At 45.1% G+C, this 19,705-nt stretch overlaps 1 protein-coding gene across 1 annotated transcript in view; it reads right to left on the reverse strand.

Moving 5' to 3' along the window:
- The window catches only part of FBLN5 (fibulin 5), a 43,877-nt gene that overhangs the window by 15,385 nt on the left and 8,787 nt on the right, over positions 1–19,705 (reverse strand). The window contains exons 2-5 of the mRNA XM_044272419.1: positions 17,619–17,673; positions 16,051–16,102; positions 12,922–13,167; positions 224–346 (exon numbers count right to left, since the gene is read on the reverse strand). Coding sequence (XP_044128354.1) covers positions 224–346; positions 12,922–13,167; positions 16,051–16,102; positions 17,619–17,673 — 476 coding nt within the window. The remainder of the gene's footprint in view (positions 1–223; positions 347–12,921; positions 13,168–16,050; positions 16,103–17,618; positions 17,674–19,705) is intronic.

The raw sequence follows: 19,705 nt of genomic DNA on the forward strand, positions 1-19,705 counted from the left end.
TGCCCGGACAGCCTACAGCTGTCAGGGCATGCTGGGGGTTTTAATTTGGAAACAGCTAGAGGGCCGCGGTTGGGCATTGGTCACATAGGCTTTATAGGAGGCACAGCCCCTGCTCTTTCCTATTTTTTGTTGTTGCACTGAATGGGGTAGTAAAGCTCGGGGAAAAACAATTACAAGACCCCAATACACAATATCTAGAATATAAAGTGGATAGTGGACTCACCCAGACACTGTCCCTCCAGTAACCAGTATCCCTCCGTGCAGGAGCAGGTGTAGCCGCCCTCCGTGTTTATGCACACCTGGGTGGGGTTACAATGATGGGAGTCGCTCGCACATTCATCGATATCTGCAATGGAGAGACAAAGCAGGAGTGTAAAGGGAGGCGGAAAATGTCCAGAAGGCTGGGGTCAGTGTAACGCCAGGCATACACACGAGAGAAGTATCAGCCGAAGTGTGAAACATGGGACGTCTGTGGTGGGACTCGTTCATACAAATGATCCCACCAGCAGCAGAGGGTAAACTGGACGATCGGCTGAATGGGTCCGATCATGCCACACGCTTGTCTTTTTGGCCAATTACCGACAACATTTTTAGGATGGATGATATTTCTTTTGCAAAGGACAGTAGGTCATCCGCCCTCCTGAACGATCGCGTCAAATTTTCATATGATAGTCGGCTAAAATCGCCATTTCGTTCGAACTATAGCTAGTATATGGGAAACTTAGGCTACTTTCACACTTGCGTTTTTCTTTTCCGGCATAGAGTTCTGTCACAGGGGCTCTATACCGGAAAATAACTGATCAGTTTTATCCCCATGCATTCTGAATGGAGAGTAATCCGTTCAGTTCAGTCGTTTTGACTGATCAAGCAAAAAAAAAACGCAGCATGCTACGGTTTTATCTCCGGCGAACAAAACTGAAGACTGGCCTGAATGCCGGATCCGTCATTTTTTCCCATAGGAATGTATTAGTGCCGGATCCGGCATTCAGAATACCGGAATGCCGGATCCGTCCTTCCGGTCTGCACATGCGCAGACTGAAAAAAAGGTGAAAAAAAATAAATGCCGGATGACACCGGAAAGACGGATCCGGCATTTCAATGCATTTTTTCGACTGATCAGGCATTTTTAAGACTGATCAGGATCCTGATCAGTCTTACTAATGCCATCGGTTAGCATACATTTTGCCTGATCCGGCAGGCAGTTCCGGCGACGGAACTGCTTGCCGGATCTCTCTGCCGCAAGTGTGAAAGTAGCCTTAAAGAGGTTGTCCGGAAGCGGATCTCCAAGGTAAGAATTGATCTTTAATTGCTATTTTGTCCAGTTGCCTACTGAAAGTGGACGACCCCTTTAAGGGTGCTGATTCCATCAGATAAGCTTGTCCCATAATATCAGGCTACTTTTTGATACACCCATTGCAATACACTGTGTGATATAAGGCCTAGTGGCAGTACCTTAAAGGAGCTTTATGCCATGCCCGTGTTAATGATTAAGGGTTTCTACTATATAAATACTTTACTCTGAAAAGAGTTCTTATTATTGAAGAACAGTCCTCTACTCTGTTCACAGCCAGAGCTGCATTCACAGTTTATCTACCTACCACAAGCAGCCATACAACCTAACGGCGTAAAGCTGGCCATACCTACAGCATTAGACGGCTGAATGCTCGTTCAGCCGACAGCTACAGTTGCAAGAAAAAGTATGTGAACCCTTTGGAATGATATGGATTTCTGCACAAATTGGTCATAAAATGTGATCTGATCTTCATCTAAGTCACAACAATAGACAATCACAGTCTGCTTAACCTAATAACACACAAAGAATTAAATGTTACCATGTTTTTATTGAACACACCATGTAAACATTCACAGTGCAGGTTGAAAAAGTATGTGAACCCCTAGACTAATGACATCTCCAAGAGCTAATTGGAGTGAGGTGTCAGCCAACTGGAGTCCAATCAATGAGATGAGATTGGAGGTGTTGGTTACAGCTGCCCTGCCCGATAAAAAAAAAAAAAAAAAACACACACCAGTTCTGGGTTTGCTTTTCACAATAAGCTTTGCCTGATATGAATGATGCCTCGCACAAAAGAGCTCTCAGAAAACCTACAATTAAGAATTGTTGACTTGCATAAAGCTGGAAAGGGTTATAAAAGTATCTCTAAACCCTTGCTGTTCATCAGTCCACGGTAAGACAAATTGTCTATAAATGGAGAAAGTTCAGCACTGCTGCTACTCTCCCTAGGAGTGGCCGTCCTGTAAAGATGACTGCAAGAGCACAGCGCAGACTGCTCAATGAGGTGAAGAAGAATCCTAGAGTGTCAGCTAAAGACTTACAATGTCTCTGGCATATGCTAACATCCCTGTCAGCGAATCTACGATATGTAAAACACTAAACAAGAATGGATTTCATGGGAGGATACCACAGAGGAAGCCACTGCTGTCCAAAAAAACATTGCTGCACGTTTACAGTTTGCACAAGAGCACCGGGATGTTCCACAGCAGCACTGGCAAAATATTCTGTGGACAGATGAAACCAAAGTTGAGTTGTTTGGAAGAAACACACAACACTATGTGTGGAGAAAAAGAGGCACAGCACACCAACATCAAAACCTCATCCCAAATGTGAAGTATGGTGGTGGGGGCCTCATGGTTTGGGGCTGCTTTGCTGCGTCAGGGCCTGGACGGATTGCTATCATCGAAGGAAAAATGAATTCCCAAGTTTAGCAAGACATTTTTCAGGAGAACTTAAGGCCATCTGTCCACCAGCTGAAGCTCAACAGAAGATGGGTGATGCAATAGGACAATGACCCAAAGCATAGAAGTAAATCAACAACACAATGGCTTAAACAGAAGAAGATACGCCTTCTGGAGTGGCCCAGTCAGAGTCCTGACCTCAACCCGATTGAGATTTCCTCAAGAAAGCGATTCACACCAGACATCCCAAGAATATTGCTGAACTGAAACATTTCTGTAAAGAGGAAAGGTCAAGAATTACTCCTGACCGTTGTGCACGTCTGATCTGCAACTACAGGAAACGTTTGGTTGAAGTTATTGCTGCCAAAGGAGGTTCAACCAGTTATTAACCACTTACCGCTACGCTAACGCCGAAAGGCGTCATCTCTGCGGCGCTCCCAGGCTACGCTAACGCCAATAGGCGTCATCTCGCGTGAGCCGAGATTTCCTGTGGTCTCCAGGCTGGCAGGCTGGAGATGTGATTTTTTTTAACCCCTAACAGGTATATTAGACGCTGTTTTGATAACAGCGTCTAATATACCTGCTACCTGGTCCTCTGGTGGTCCCTTTTGTTAGGATCGACCACCAGAGGACACAGGCAGCTCAGTAAAGTAGCACCAAACACCACTACACCCCCCCCCCTGTCACTTATTAACCCTTTATAAACCACTGATCACCCCCCTGTCATTGATCACCCCCCTGTAAGGCTCCATTCAGAGGTCCGTATGATTTTTACGGATACATGGATCGGATCCGCAAAACACATGCGGACGTCTGAATGGAGCCTTACAGGGGGGTGATCAATGACAAGGGGGTGATCACGCATATAGACTTCCTGATCACTTCCCTGTCATTGATCACCCCCCTGTCATTGATCACCCCCCTGTAAGGCTCCATTCAGACGTCCGTATGATTTTTACGGATCCGCAAAACGCATACGGACGTCTGAATGGAGCCTTACAGGGGGGTGATCACCTCATATACACTCCCTGATCACCCCCCTGTCATTGATCACCCCCCTGTCATTGATCACCCCCCTGTAAGGCTCCATTCAGACGTCTGCATGTGTTTTACGGATCCACGCATCCATGGATCGGATCCGCAAAACGCATACGGACGTCTGAATGGAGCCTTACAGGGGGGTGATCAATGACAGGGGGGTGATCACCCCATATACACTCCCTGATCACCCCCCTGTCATTGATTACCCCCCTGTAAGGCTCCATTCAGAATTTTTTTGGCCCAAGTTAGCGGAAATATTTTATTTTTTTCTTACAAAGTCTCATATTCCACTAACTTGTGTCAAAAAATAAAATCTCACATGAACTCACCATACCCCTCACGGAATCCAAATGCGTAACATTTTTAGACATTTATATTCCAGACTTCTTCTCACGCTTTAGGGCCCCTAAAATGCCAGGGCAGTATAAATACCCCACATGTGACCCCATTTCGGAAAGAAGACACCCCAAGGTATTCCGTGAGGGGCATATTGAGTCCATGAAAGAATGAAATTTTTGTCCTAAGTTAGCGGAAAGTGAGACTTTGTGAGAAAAAAAAAAAAAAAAAAAACTATTTCCGCTAACTTATGCAAAAAAAAAAAAATTCTATGAACTCGCCAGGCCCCTCATTGAATACCTTGGGGTGTCTTCTTTCCAAAATGGGGTCACATGTGGGGTATTTATACTGCCCTGGCATTTTAGGGGCCTGAAACCGTGAGAAGAAGTCTGGGATCCAAATGTCTAAAAATGCCCTCCTAAAAGGAATTTGGGCCCCTTTGCGCATCTAGGCTGCAAAAAAGTGTCACACATCTGGTATCGCCATACTCGGGAGAAGTTGGGCAATGTGTTTTGGGGTGTCATTTTACATATACCCATGCTGGGTGAGATAAATATCTTGGTCAAATGCCAACTTTGTATAAAAAAATGGGAAAAGTTGTCTTTTGCAGAGATATTTCTCTCACCCAGCATGGGTATATGTAAAATGACACCCCAAAACACATTCCCCAACTTCTCCTGAGTACGGCGATACCAGATGTGTGTCACTTTTTTGCCGCCAAGGTGGGCAAAGGGGCACACATTCCAAAGAGCACCTTTCGGATTTCACAGGTAATTTTTTACACATTTTAATTTCAAACTACTTACCACACATTAGGGCCCCTAGAATGCCAGGGCAGTATAACTACCCCACAAGTGACCCCATTTTGGAAAGAAGACACCCCAAGGTATTCCGTGAGGGGCATGTCGAGTTCCTATAATTTTTTATCACAAGTTAGCGGAATATGATGATTTTAATTTTTTTATTTTTTTTCTTACAAAGTCTCATATTCCACTAACTTGTGACAAAAAATAAAAAATTCCAGGAACTCGCCATGCCCCTCACGGAATACCTTGGGGTGTCTTCTTTCCAAAATGGTGTCACTTGTGGGGTAGTTATACTGCCCTGGCAATTTAGGGGCCCTAATGTGTGCGAAGTAGTTTGAAATCAAAATCTGTAAAAAAATGGCCGGTGAAATCCTAAAGGTGCACTTTGGAATGTGGGCCCCTTTGCCCACCTAGGCTGCAAAAAAGTGTCACACATCTGGTATCGCCGTACTCAGGAGAAGTTGGGCAATGTGTTTTTGGTGTCATTTTACATATACCCATGCTGGGTGAGATAAATATCTTGGTCAAATGCCAACTTTGTATAAAAAAAATGGGAAAAGTTGTCTTTTGCCAAGATATTTCTCTCACCCAGCATGGGTATATGTAAAATGACACCCCAAAACACATTCCCCAACTTCTCCTGAGTACGGCGATACCAGATGTGTGTCACTTTTTTGCCGCCAAGGTGGGCAAAGGGGCACACATTCCAAAGAGCACCTTTCGGATTTCACAGGCCATTTTTTACACATATATTCTGATTTCAAACTACTAACCACACATTAGGGGCCCTAGAATGCCAGGGCAGTATAACTTCCCCACAAGTGACCCCATTTTGGAAAGAAGACACCCCAAGGTATTTCGTGATGGGCATAGTGAGTTCATGGAAGTTTTTATTTTTTGTCACAAGTTAGTGGAATATGAGACTTTGTAAGAAAAAAAAAAAAAATATAAAAAAATCATCATTTTCCGCTAACTTGTGACAAAAAATAAAAAGTTCTATGAACTCACTATGCCCATCAGCGAATACCTTAGGGTGTCTACTTTCCGAAATGGGGTCATTTGTGGGGGTTTTCTACTGTTTGGGCATTGTAGAACCTCAGGAAACATGACAGATGCTCAGAAAGTCAGAGCTGCTTCAAAAAGCGGAAATTCACATTTTTGTACCATAGTTTGTAAACGCTATAACTTTTACCCAAACCATTTTTTTTTTTACCCAAACATTTTTTTTTAATCAAAGACATGTAGAACAATAAATTTAGCGAAAAATGTATATATGGATGTCGTTTTTTTTGCAAAATTTTACAACTGAAAGTGAAAAATGTCATTTTTTTGCAAAAAAATCATTAAATTTCGATTAATAACAAAAAAAGTAAAAATGTCAGCAGCAATGAAATACCACCAAATGAAAGCTCTATTAGTGAGAAGAAAAGGAGGTAAAATTAATTTGGGTGGTAAGTTGCATGACCGAGCGATAAACTGCTAAAGTTGTGGAGTGCCGATTTGTAAAAAAGGGCCTGGTCACTAGGGGGGTATAAACCTGTGGTCCTTAAGTGGTTAAATCCAAGGGTTCACATACTTTTTCCACCTGCACTGTGAATGTTTACATGGTGTGTTCAATAAAAACATGGTGACATTTTATTCTTTGTGTGTTATTAGTTAAGCAGACTGCGATTGTCTATTGTTGTGACTTAGATGAAGATCAGATCACATTTTATGACCAATTTGTGCAGAAATCCATATCATTCCAAAGGGTTCACATACTTTTTCTTGCAACTGTATTCTACCCTCTCATACACAGTTGACTGCTCTCAAAAGGGAGAACAAACGATTGGACATGCTGAAATTCAATATGTCTGATCCTTCCTTTACTGACAAACCCATACACATTAGATGGTTGGCCAGTCCCACTAAAATTGGCAAGTTTGGCTCACAATATGGCCACCTTTTAGCAAGTACTGTTTTCTGATCTCCCAAAATACCCTGTCCACAGGAAACCAGTCAAATTGTAAATGCAGCTCTGGATGTGACTGGAGTAGAACATTTAATATACGAGTTAAGCTTAGATTGTAACATGACAGACTAAGGGCTCATGCACATGAATGGATTTTTTGTCCGTGTCCGCTCAATTTTTATTTTTTGGGTGGCCCATATGCGGAACCATTCACTTCAATAGGATGTAAAAGGAAATTACCCGTTGTGCGTTCAGAGTCCGTAGGTCTGTCCTGCCAAAAAATATAACACGTCCTATTATTGTCCGTATTACGGACAAGGATAGGACTGTTATATTAGGGGCCGGAAGTTCCGTTTTGTAAAATGCGGAATAAACACAGCCGGTATCCATGCTTTGTGGATCCGCGAAACCCCAACGGGTGTGTACATGAGCCCTAATCCTGGTGGAGGGTGGGGGTGTATGGCACATTCTGTATACGGCAGGACAATGTAAGATGTATACATAATGCTCATAGTCACCCCTGGATATGAATGGGCTGCCGCCTTGCTCTGATCTATGCCGCCTCATGCACACTACCATATCCGTATTGTGGTCCAATACTGTCCATGTGCATCCGCAATTTTCTCTCTCCCATCGATAGAAATGGCTATTCTTGTCCATTTTGTGGACATGTTCTATAATTTGCAGAACATATGGATGCGGACAGCACACAGCTTGTTTTGGAGACCCCGTAGAAATTATTGGGAAGAGCATCCGACCTGCAAAAAAATGCGGATCGGACGCGGGTCCCAAATACGGTGGTGTGCATGAAGCTTTGCTCAGACGTCAAAGCAACTCATTACATGGCGTATCCGCCGATATAAACTCGCCACGTTCCTGCCAATTCGATGTTGCAACAGCAAATCGTGTTTCTTGTACAACATCTAAAAAAAAAAATTATCAGACCTCAAACTCCTGCGTCCAACACATTCCGAAAATATCCTGGCTCCAATCCTCTCTCTCCAGTCCCCTGCGAGTCCAGGAGGTGGGGGAGGGGCAGAGCTCCCAGGAAAAACAAAAAAAAAGATGTTTTCAACGTGAAATCATTTGCTTTCTTAGTTACATTTTTAACCAAAAATTTGCAGTTATTACTACAGAAATATATACACACTTTTCTAGTTTGTCGTTCCTAACTCTATGGCCAGCAGGGGGCGGCAGGCAGGGTCACATTCCTTTATAATGTCACTGTGGCGTTATTATGGCCGTGCGGTCTCTGCAATTATCTTGCCATCGACGGACAAGAAACAGCTGGAGAAATAAAGATTCCTAAACTTTATTTAACCACAAAGAAAACCAATATTTCCCAGAGGCAGCAGCATCGCCAGAAGGGGACTGCAGCCAAAATATCAGGTTTAGCGCACGACCCTCCATTATATAATTAAGACTTTTTTTTTTTTTTTTAAAGCGATACAGTTACAATTATTTTTTCTAAGCAGGAAACCTCACAGGTAGCAGTTGTACTACACTGTGTGCATCGGCATTTTATATAGCAGATACTATTGTAGCTCCAGCTGCTATTTTAGGCCTCATGCACACGGCCGTTGTTATGGTCCGCATCTGACCGCCATTTTGGCGGCTCGGATGCGGACCCATTCACTTCAATGGGGCCGCAAAAGATGCGGACAGCACTCAGTGTGCTGTCCGCATCCGTTGCTCCGTTCCGAGGCCCCGCTAAAAAAATATAACCTGTCCTATTCTTGTCTGCGGACAAGAATAAGCATTTATATTGAAGGCTGTCGGAACGCGCACGGACGCCATCAGTGTTTTGCGGATTTGCGGACCGCAAAACACACCATGGTAGTGTGCATGAGGCCTTATGTTGAGGCCACACCTGGACTTTTTGTGGCACTTTCTCCTTTCTATGGAAAAGCTTCCCTCTGATAGTTGTGTTGAAGTCTCGCCTAGTTCTTTATTCTTGCACATGCGCCGTTCAATCGCATTTTTGCACATGTGCAGTGCAGCGTCTCTTCGAGACAAGAACCAGGCTGCTGTGCTCAAATACAAATGAACGTTGCATGCATGAGATTACAGAACCCGGCAAGACTTCGACACAACTGCCTGGACTTTGTCAGTCAATTATCGGAGAGAGGGCCGGAGCTTGTGTGAAATGGCGCCGTGGTACTGAAACTAAGCTCCCGTTCACTTGAATAGCAGCTGACTAAAACACTGCACTGAGAAAAACGATTACAAAATGTCGTTATTGAGGATCCATTAAATTATAGGAATAAACCACCAACCAAGGCCTATGGGATTGAAAGGCGGAAGAGATTCCTAAGTAATAAGTCAGAGCAACTGGACTTAAAGGGGTTATCCCACTTTTGCGTTTTTATACTTACCTGCTGCCACCGCGCATTCACTTCCTGGATCCTGGCTGGGGGCGGGCTTCATCTTGATTGAAGTCTTCTCCCGGCCGGGCCGCGCGCTGGACTGAACGCGCATGCGCCATGGTGAGTTATTTCTGGCCAGTATAGTACAGAGCCGGCGTGCGCGTTCGCAGCTCTGTACTATTCTGGCCGGGAAGAAGTCACCGTCGCGCATGCGCGGCAGCGTGCGCGTTCAGGACAGCGAGCGGCCCAGCCGGGAGAAAAGAAGGAGTCTTCTGGGCAAGCGCGACCATCAGGATTTTTGAGAGGAGCGGTGGTCGTAACCAAGGGAGACCGAGTCACAACAATAAGGTAAGTGGGGATGAATTTTATCCTAATCGGTGGGAATTTGTTAATAAAGTATATTTACAAAAATGATCACTGTCAAATCATTAACAGATTTAACAGTGATCATTATGATGGGATAACCCCTTTAATGTATTTTTTCTACAAGATGTTTTGCTACTCGCCAAACTGGGGTTCTCAATTAGAATGGCTTGGATAAGAAACCTCCAGCATTAAATACTTGCTGTTTGCCCTTCAGGCATGGAGTTAAGGTGCAGGACTAAAGCTATTACTTGTGATTAAACAGTTATGGGGGGACCAAAAGGCGGAGCAAATCAGTGACACGGAGCCCTGTCCACAAAAGGTGGACTATAGTGGATACTGACGGTAGCATCCGTGAATAAGGGAGACATGTCAATAAGATGACAAGGAGATAAATATCTCCATCGTTATCATGTAGTACAAATGTGGCGAAACTGATGAAGAACTGGATGAAGGCCCTGTAAATAAGAGTAGTGAAAACTGCTACTTGGCACATTATATTAATGGAATTGTTACGGACAGGTGAACGGACATGGTTGTGGAAGCACTGTGCCAAGTAACCGGTTTGACATTGGGCCAAACCCTAAGGGCATTAATCTGGTACTCCCCTGGTATTCACCCTTTAACCCCTGTGCAGGGATGTGGACTTCGCAGCAGGGGAAAAACCGGACTGCTACCTCCTGGTCAGCTGACCCACACATGTCGGAGGCACAGACTAGGCAGTAATACCGAACCAGGTAGAATACAGGTCAGAGACAAAACATGGAGCACTAGCAAACAGACAGACTTCAGGAACCCAGGTATACAGATACAGGAACCCATTCATACATAGCGAATACCTGCGCAGTAACGTAACAAGATGGACTCCAGGAAACCATACAAACTTAGCGAATACTGGATGGCAGTGGTTAAGCCGTCTAGGCAGAAGAATGCACGAGGCATTCACACTGTCGATAAAGGACACAGTGGTACATTACTCTAGCAGAACACATCCAGTCCATGACAAGATCAACATATGGCCGTCTGAATGAGCCCTAAGGCGTACGACACTAGGCCAGAAAGATCCAGACACACACTTGAGATATAAACTCCAACACAAAGCAAAGACTGTCTCCAAACAGATTAAAGCAGGACATGACATGTTGCGCAACCAGGGGAAGTCACAGAACTCAGGACAGAACTCAGGAATATAATGCAGACACACACACAGCAAGGAAAAGATTAACCCTCGCGAGTCGCAATACAACTCACACCACAAGTAACCGACTCCAAGATACACGGACCAGTGGCAAGATGAACTGCCAACACAAAGGCGGTCATTTACTAACAGTTTTACATATTTATTTGGGCGCAAAATTGTCACACAATCCCTTTTTTGCAATGTTTTTAAAGGCCTGTTTGACAATATTTATCGCACAGGCATTTTTACACTGCGTTCGATGGAGGCGGGGGAAAAAGGCGTAAAAGTAGGCAAAAAATCTACGCCAGCCAGGGGCTGAAGTAGTTTCTCCAGCTGACGTACAGACTACGAAAGATGTGTCTAATTTATGACAAGGTGCACACCCCATCATAAACCTGGCCGCCATAAATAGAAGCAAAAAAATGGCTCCAATTCAAAATCGACAAGCTACCGACGCTGGCACAAGTGACGTGCCATTGTAACAGGAATCAATGGAAGTTGGCATATGAATGATGTGGTAATACCCGTGAGAGGGATGAATGTGGCGGCAGGTGACGGTGGATGCAGATGTCACAATCAGGTCCAGGATGAATGAGAACGCGGTCAGAAAATATATAGCCAAGTATGCATGTGTAGAGAAAAACCTAAGGTGTTGGGGGGGAACACCCCTTGTAGTGTCCTCGTGGAGTCCATGGAAGGCATGTTAAATAGTCCTAATGCGAGTGAAAAAATGTGTAATGTCTTGGAACAAACACCTCCCCAAATAATATACACTGCGACCAGTGGTCAAGGGAGAGCCATATGTCTATATACTGTGTGAAGGATCATAAAAAGCAGGTGAATGAAAATTGCTTATTTAAAAAAAATAATTTGATACATATGTAAATTAACCCAAGATGAGTCCTGTATGTGAGATGAGTCAGGGACAGGACTCATCTCAGGTTAATTTGCATATGTATCAAATCGGTTATTTTACACAATAAAAGCACACAGAGCTATGGGGACTGGGTATTGCGGATGTGCTAGTGGCCATCTAGCAACCCATGTCCTCAGCTCTATACACAAAATCCCATTGACAGGTTCCCTTTAAGACCGCCCAGTCTGACAGTCCCCAATCAGAAGATTCAATGGCTCTCCCGAAACAGCAGATTGGTGGAGTTGCCGGGTGTCAGACCCCCACCGATCTGATATTGATGCAAGTGAGAGGTGAATGGTCTGGGGTCTTAGTACAGGCATTCGTGTAGTCCTATATTTGTCATATTGCTTTTTTTTTACTATGGTGAAAGTACTGGAAAGAAAAACTGCGCCAACTGGAGCCAAAACAAGCAGCCGTGTCAGTCTTAATGAGCGCTGAGCTCTCCAAAAACTGCGAGTAATTTGGGAAACTCTAGAGACACCTGGAGAGCGCTCAACCCAATAAGTCATCGTCTGTCTGCATTTTCTCCGCTGCGTCTCAGTCAGGTCTGATAATACAGGGAATGGGGAGTTTGGGTTCTGAGGGAGAACTGGACACCACCCCAAAACAGCGTGCTGGATATTGCTAAATGTCAGGTGAGCTCAGCAGAATGGCTAAAGACTGAAAACTTAATCTTAAGGAAGGGGCTCACTGCAGGAGGAAAGGGGTTTAACACTGCAAGAAAAGAAGTCTACCCCGCAGGGGAGGGGCTTATTACAAGAAAAATGTCTACACAGCAGGGGTGGGGCTTATTACAAGAGGGAAAAGGTCTACTCAGCAGGGGTGGGGCTCATTACAAGAGGAAAAAAGGTCTACTCAGCAGGGGTGGGGCTCATTACAAGAGGGGGGAAAAAAGGTCTACTCAGCAGGAGTGGGGCTCATTGCAAGAGGGAAAAAAGGTCTACACAGCAGGGGAGGGGCTTATTACAGAAGGAGAGGTCTACACAGCAGGGGATGGGCTTATTACAGGAGAGGTCTACACAGCAGGGGAGGGGCTTATTACAGAAGGAGAGGTCTACACAGCAGGGGAGGGGCTTATTACAGAAGGAGAGGTCTGCACAGCAGGGGAGGGGCTTATTACAGGAGAAGAGAGGTCTGCACAGCAGGGGAGGGGCTTATTACAGAAGGGGAGGGGCTTATTACAGAAGGAAAGGTCTACACAGCAGGAGAGGTGCTTATTACAGAAGGAAAGAGGTTAGGAGAAATCACCGATTATTTCAGTCACTTACCAACACAATGACTGTTCTCATCCATTTGGTATCCAAAGCGACAGATAAGTGGTCGTGCTGGCGATGGGAAGTTGGACGCCGTAAGAGGTGGAGCCAGAGGGGAGGCAGCAGCAGGAAGAAAGGGGTTTCGGTAGGGTGATCTGTATAATGTGTTTGTCCTGGGGATACAGAGGTAGCCTCCATTTTGATTCACGCACATCATATCACCACGGCAGGCGTCCGCGATGATCCGACATTCGTCTATGTCTAGAGACAGAATCACAGTGAGTTGTAGGTTGGCAATTACCCACAATGCTTTCTGACAGTCGGTCTATAAAAACAGCTCATCATCAGCAGTGTACATACCACATAAGTGGACCCTTTATTTATTTTTTATTCTTGTCCATCTGCCCCCTCTACTACTGTCTGGAACTTATCAAGAAAAGAAGGAAGTAAATCCAGGATCAGACTACACAGGGTTTGTTTGTAGTCTGTAACCATGGAGACACCTAGCTCTGCCTAGAAGTGGTAAGAGGTTTTGAATCACCACCGTTTTCAAAGAGTTATATATTGTATATATTATAAGTTAGGGTCCATTCACACGTCTGCAAAATGGGTCCACATCCGTTCCGCAATTTTGCAGAACAGGTGCGGACCGATTCATTTTCAATTGGGCCGGAATGTGCTGTCCGCATTTGCGGATCTGCACTTCCGTTCCGCAAAAAAATAGAACATGTCCTATTATTGTCCGCAATTGCGGACAAGAAAAGGCATTTTTTATGAGTGTCGGTGATGTGCGGTCCGCAAAATACGGAACGCACATTGCGCCGGTGTCCATGTTTTGCAGATCCACAATTTGCGGATCCGCAAAACACATACGGACGTGTGAATGGACCCTTATATTGTTGTAAAGAGTCAGGACTGAAACAATGTGGATCTCTGCACAGATGGGAGATGAAACAATCGTTACATTGTAAATGATATTGTTGTGAAGGGTCAGGGCTGAGTACACTCATCCAGTGAGATACATTGTATGTGGTAACAACGCGGCATTCACTGGACCAAGCGTTCAGAGGGGCGGCCGGGGACAGGGAGCAAAGATCCAGTATTTCCCAAATTCTTGACATTTGGATGTAACAAATTATTTAGTCTACAGTTCTCTGGATTCTAAAGCTGGCCACACACAGATACTCGCCGCCAAAAGTGCAGATTTCAGCAGGAGCGGCCAACCTTCTTAGGCTACTTTCACACCTGTGTTTACAGATCTAAATACCGGAGAAAGACACTTCAGTTATGTCCCCATTTATCGTCAATGAGGACAAAACGGGACTGAACAGAACAGAATGCTCCAAAATGCATTCCGTTCCATTTGGCTGCGTTCCCATAACGGAGAGCAAACCGCAGCATGCTGTGGTTTTCTTTCCGTCATGGGATGCGGAGCAAAACGAATCCAGCATGACCCACAATGCAAGTCAATGGGGACGGATCAGTTTTCTCGTACACAATAGAAAACGGATCCGTCCTCCTTTGACTTTCAACGGATCCATCTTGGCAATGTTAAAGATAATGCAACCGGATCCGTTCATAACGGATGCAGCTGTTTTTATTATCAGAATGGATGTGTTTTCGCTGATCCCTGCCGGATAAGTCAAAAACGCATAGGTGAAAGTAGCCTAAAAGGTATGGGGGTCTCTTGACTATACGACAGGAGATGATGGGGGAGGAGGGGGATAAGGAACGGGCTTGGAGGCCAACTGCTCAACCCTTGTGCTTTAGGGGTGATAAGCTGCTGCCAGACACCTTCCTTTTTCATACTAAGAACACACGCATACTCAGCTGAGTCAAGCATGCATGTGTTTGGGGTGGGGAAATGGGGAGTGATAGGTGTTAGTTGAATGAGAATTCAGCTGACCATTGTCTTAGAGGGGTATTCCTGTTGTTCAATGTTATTTCTTATTCACAGGACAGGGGAAATTATTTGATCTGTGGGGATCCCAGCAGCAGGAGAACACGGGCGCACGGGGCCCCCAGAAAAAAAGACTGAGCAGCACGGTCAAGCATGCGCACTGTCACTCCGGCAGAGCCATTCATCTTTCCGGAAGTTCCAGAGACAGGCGAGTACAGTGCTCGCCATTTCCGGAGTCTCGTAGAGATTAATGGAGTGGCAGCTCGCAGGCCCGACCTGCTGCTCAGTTCTATGTAACATGAAAACCATTACTAATACAGTGCCCATACTAAGTGTCAGTCTTTACTATACTTCTAGCATTCTATTCATAAAGCAAGTGGTTCAGGAAAATGGGGACGCTCCCATGCAAAATTTGGGTTGCTTAAAGGGTTTCTGTCACCAGGGGGGGGCGGATAGTTCCTGCCCCTAGAGGCTAATTTGCATATTACAAAAGTCACATTTGTGGAGTAACGCGGCATAGATAAAACTAGGAATAGGCTCGTTAGGTTCAGCTGACATTAGCACATCGAAAACGTCAGCCAGTTTAATTTGGGTATTTCTGGTGACCGAAACCCTTTACGTTATTATGACCGCTGGACACTGAGAAATTACTTTAAGCATCAAAATGTCACATTAATATGGATCTAAAGTTCTGAAAAACATGGTTTTCCTTCCAGAAAATTCCCCACACCTGTCCATGGATGTGTCTGGTAAATCTGGCCGAGCTGCAATATCACACTAAACCTGTGGACAGATGTGGCGCTGTTTTGGAAGAAAACAATTAAAGGGCATCTGTCAGCAGTTTTGTCCCTAGGACACTGGCTGACCTGTTACATGTGCACTTGGCAGCTGAAGGCATCTGTGTTGGTCCCGTGTTCCTATGTGCCCGCATTGCTGAGAAAAATGATGTTTTACTATATGCAAATGAGCCTCTAGGTGCAACAACAACAACAACGCCCCCGTTGCTCCTGGAGGCTCATTTGCATATATGAAAACATCATTTTTCTCAGCAATGCGGGCACATATGACCATGGGACCAACACAGATGTCTTCAGCTGCCGAGCGCACATGGAACAAGTCAACCAGTTTCATAGATGCCCTTTAAACCTTTTTGAATCCCAAAAACAGAACTCCACCTCTAGCGTCCGGGTCCCTTTAGTTCCATTTCCTTGAATATTTTTAGAACCCTCTTCAATGCCACTTACCTAAACATTCTCCTGTCGCTCTGTCCATTTCAAAGCCATTGGAGCACTGGAGCTGTGAAAAACAAATACATAAGTTATAAGAGTCATTGAAAAGTTTGTCCCATTACAAGAACTAATCTCGTATCCTGTAGAAGTGTCTGATCGGCAGGGGTCCTACCACTGGGGCCCCTGTTGATCCCATTTGACATGAATGTGTCTCTGGTGCTGGACTCAACTCTATGGGACCATGAGAGATAGCAGAGCGCTTGTGCCATGTCCGGCAGTCCTACAGTGCTGAATGGAGAGGCGGTCATGCATCTCTGCCGCACCAGTCAAACTGGGGAACACCGGTCCCCATTCCCGTGATCAGCAGGGGCCCTGGTGGTGGGATCCCTGCCGATCATATATTTATCCCCTAACCTCAGAAATGGGACATCCATCCCCTTTAACTCACTGCACCCCTCACCTCACTGCATCGTGTGCGATGTTGCGTATAAATCGGACTAACATAAGAAAAAAACAAGATTTCCTGCACTGCGTTCCATCCCAGGGACAGTCTGCAGAATCGTGAAGGCTGCTTTGTATGTGACTAGAGCATAATGTAACCGCGGGATTATATAAGCGGATCCAGCTGCGACGCTGTATCCCTGCGGCCGCATCTTTTTCTAGTTGCCTGGTAACGGGATGTTGCGTTTAGATATTTATTCAATGTGTCAAAATACTAAACGTTTTTTTATTATAAAAATTGTAGGAAAAAAGTTGCAACTTCTGGAGACAAAGTCAGCGGCATTATGGTGTCCGATCACCTTTAAGGAAGTCTGGAGCGCAGGCGGACAATGGGATCCCACACTGAGCCAGCTGTGCTTGTTGGCCGCAGAACACAGCGGTTTGGGAACTGACATTGGATACACTTTTCTGGGATTATCTCAAAACCGAATCCGAATTTTCAAGAGAAAAGTGAAGCAGGGCTGAGAATTACCGAGAAACGCCGTTCGGGCGGCAAACACACGCAGCTGTTACCGGTAGATGGGAAAAGACTGGTATAATGAGACCGAAAGGACTCTGCAGGAAACTGAACTACCAGTGTCAGGCAGCTGCCGACAAGGCTAAGGGTGGGGGGGATAGATGCACAGGACGAGAACGTGGTGCTAATGACTCTCAGTTCTCTGGTCAGATTGCACATGTTGAAGTGCTGAGAGCCTTAGGGCTTGTTCACACGACCGTGCCGTTTTTTTGCGGTCCGCAAATTGTGGATCCGCAAAAAACGGATGACGCCCGTGTGCCTTCCACAATTCGTGGAACGGACTAGGAGGCCCATTATAGAAATTTGTCTAAGAAAGATGTAGCAGAGCTGAAATTGTTTCAGCAGAAGAAACTAAAGTAGCAACTGAAATAAGTGGGGGAAATCTAAAAACTAGGTCAAAACAGAGATCTCTGCCATCATCTGTTTATACCCAGGACTGTAGGGGCGTCTTCTATGTCTGGAGGAAAGAAAGCAGGTTTCTGCATCAACATGAAAAGGGGAAGCAATGAAATACTCCCCTCACACACACATACAGAATCTACCATATAACTCAGGAGGCGCTCACCTGTCCACGCGCCGGGTCTGGGAGGCAGAAGCTGAGTGTGATCAGGGCCAATATCCTGAAAGAAAATACAAGCAACGTCAGCTCAATCACAGGGTCCTGAAAGGAGGTTGCAGCTCAGACGATCCATTATAAGTGCATGCTGATTGTTTCCACTGATAGTAAGCAGAATAATGAGTGCAGCTCTGGAGTATAATACAGGATGTAACTCAGGATCAGTACAGGATAAGTAATGTATGCACACTGTGACTGCACCAGCAGAATAGTGAGTGCAGCTCTGGGAGTATAATACAGGATGTAACTCAGGATCAGTATAGGATAAGTAATGTATGTACACAGTGACTCCACCAGCAGAATAGTGAGTGCAGCTCTGGAGTATAATACAGGATGTAACTCAGGATCAGTACAGGATAAGTAATGTATGTACACAGTGACTCCACCAGCAGAATAGTGAGTGCAGCTCTGGAGTATAATACAGGATGTAACTCAGGATCAGTACAGGATAAGTAATGTATGTACACAGCGACTGCACCAGCAGAATAGTGAGTGCAGCTCTGGAGTATATTACAGGATGTAACTCAGGATCAGTACAGGATAAGTAATGTATGTACACAGTGACTCCACCAGCAGAATAGTGAGTGCAGCTCTGGAGTATAATACAGGATGTAACTCAGGATCAGTACAGGATAAGTAATGTATGTACACAGCGACTGCACCAGCAGAATAGTGAGTGCAGCTCTGGAGTATATTACAGGATGTAACTCAGGATCAGTACAGGATAAGTAATGTATGTACACAGTGACTGCAGCAGCAGAATAGTGAGTGCAGCTCTGCAGTATAATACAGGATGTAACTCAGGATCAGTACAGGATAATGTGTGTACACAGTGACTCTGCTGTTGGTATGGATGCGTTAATTTTATATGTGCAATAAACTTGTAAAAAGCGGAACATAGACAGACATATAATGTAAAGAGGTTCTCTGCTTTGCCCAATCGCTTCTGGCTACTAAGATCCCTGATCACCCGTAATCTGAATGTGTCAGAATTTACTCCAAATAATAACATAATGATTCCAATAATTAATGTACGGCTGTAAATTATTACTGGACCCACATGGGCCCTACTGACAATCGTAACTCAGCTTCCAATGTTATAGACAGTGATTCCTTACGGCTGTGAAGAGACCTCCCGGCCTTAGCCGCTCACATTCAGGTCCAGTAGAAGTGTAGATACGGCCGGCAGCCTGCGTCTGTGTGGAGCACATGAACGGTCACATCCCACACGGCTGGATATAAGATGATCCTCGGCCTCACTAGCTGCTCTACAGACTTTATTACGTAACAGAATACCAACAACGCGTTTCGGCCCTTATCAACTGCTATGCATCAATACAACACCGCACGGTTAAATAGCAATGCCAGGTGCCACGATAATGTCATCAGGTGTCAACTCCCGGGTGACGGGTGTAAACTAATAGTAATAATTGGCGATAATTAATTAACTAGCAGCTTAGTCACAATACACTGACACGTAAGGATCTCATCAATGCTATGCTGCCTGCAAGAGCAGAAATCACCATTAAAAGGGTTATTTCTGCATCATAGATCTTGATGGAAGGAGCCAAAAGCTGACAGCGCCATCCACTGTGTAGTGGGGTGGCGGGGTACTGCAGCTAAGCTCCTATTCAAGTAAATGGGAGCTGCTGGGGCTGGAAACTGTATAGCAAATGGAGCCTCTGTACAGTTTCCAGTGGCTGCCCAAAACAGCTGATGTTGTTGGGTGCTCAACTCCTACCAATCTGATATTGATGACCTATCCCGAGGACATGGAAAAACTGAAGATTTCATTTAATGTATGGTAATCAGTACTTAAGCATTATCCAAGGGGACTGCATTTATCAAACAGGTCAGCCAGTGTCAGTGTTAAACGGGTTATCCAACATAATATCAGACCTCACAAAGTGGCTGACCCATGGTGGTGATCATACTTACATGGTCCCTGCCGCTGGTTTCTGTCTCTATTGCTCCCCAGTGCACCAATATCAACATCGTGTTGACGGGGGGCACGTAACCGCTGCTGCCAATAGCTG

Source organism: Bufo gargarizans, chromosome 11 (genome assembly GCF_014858855.1).
Source record: "Bufo gargarizans isolate SCDJY-AF-19 chromosome 11, ASM1485885v1, whole genome shotgun sequence".
NCBI classification, from domain to species: Eukaryota; Metazoa; Chordata; class Amphibia; order Anura; family Bufonidae; genus Bufo; species Bufo gargarizans.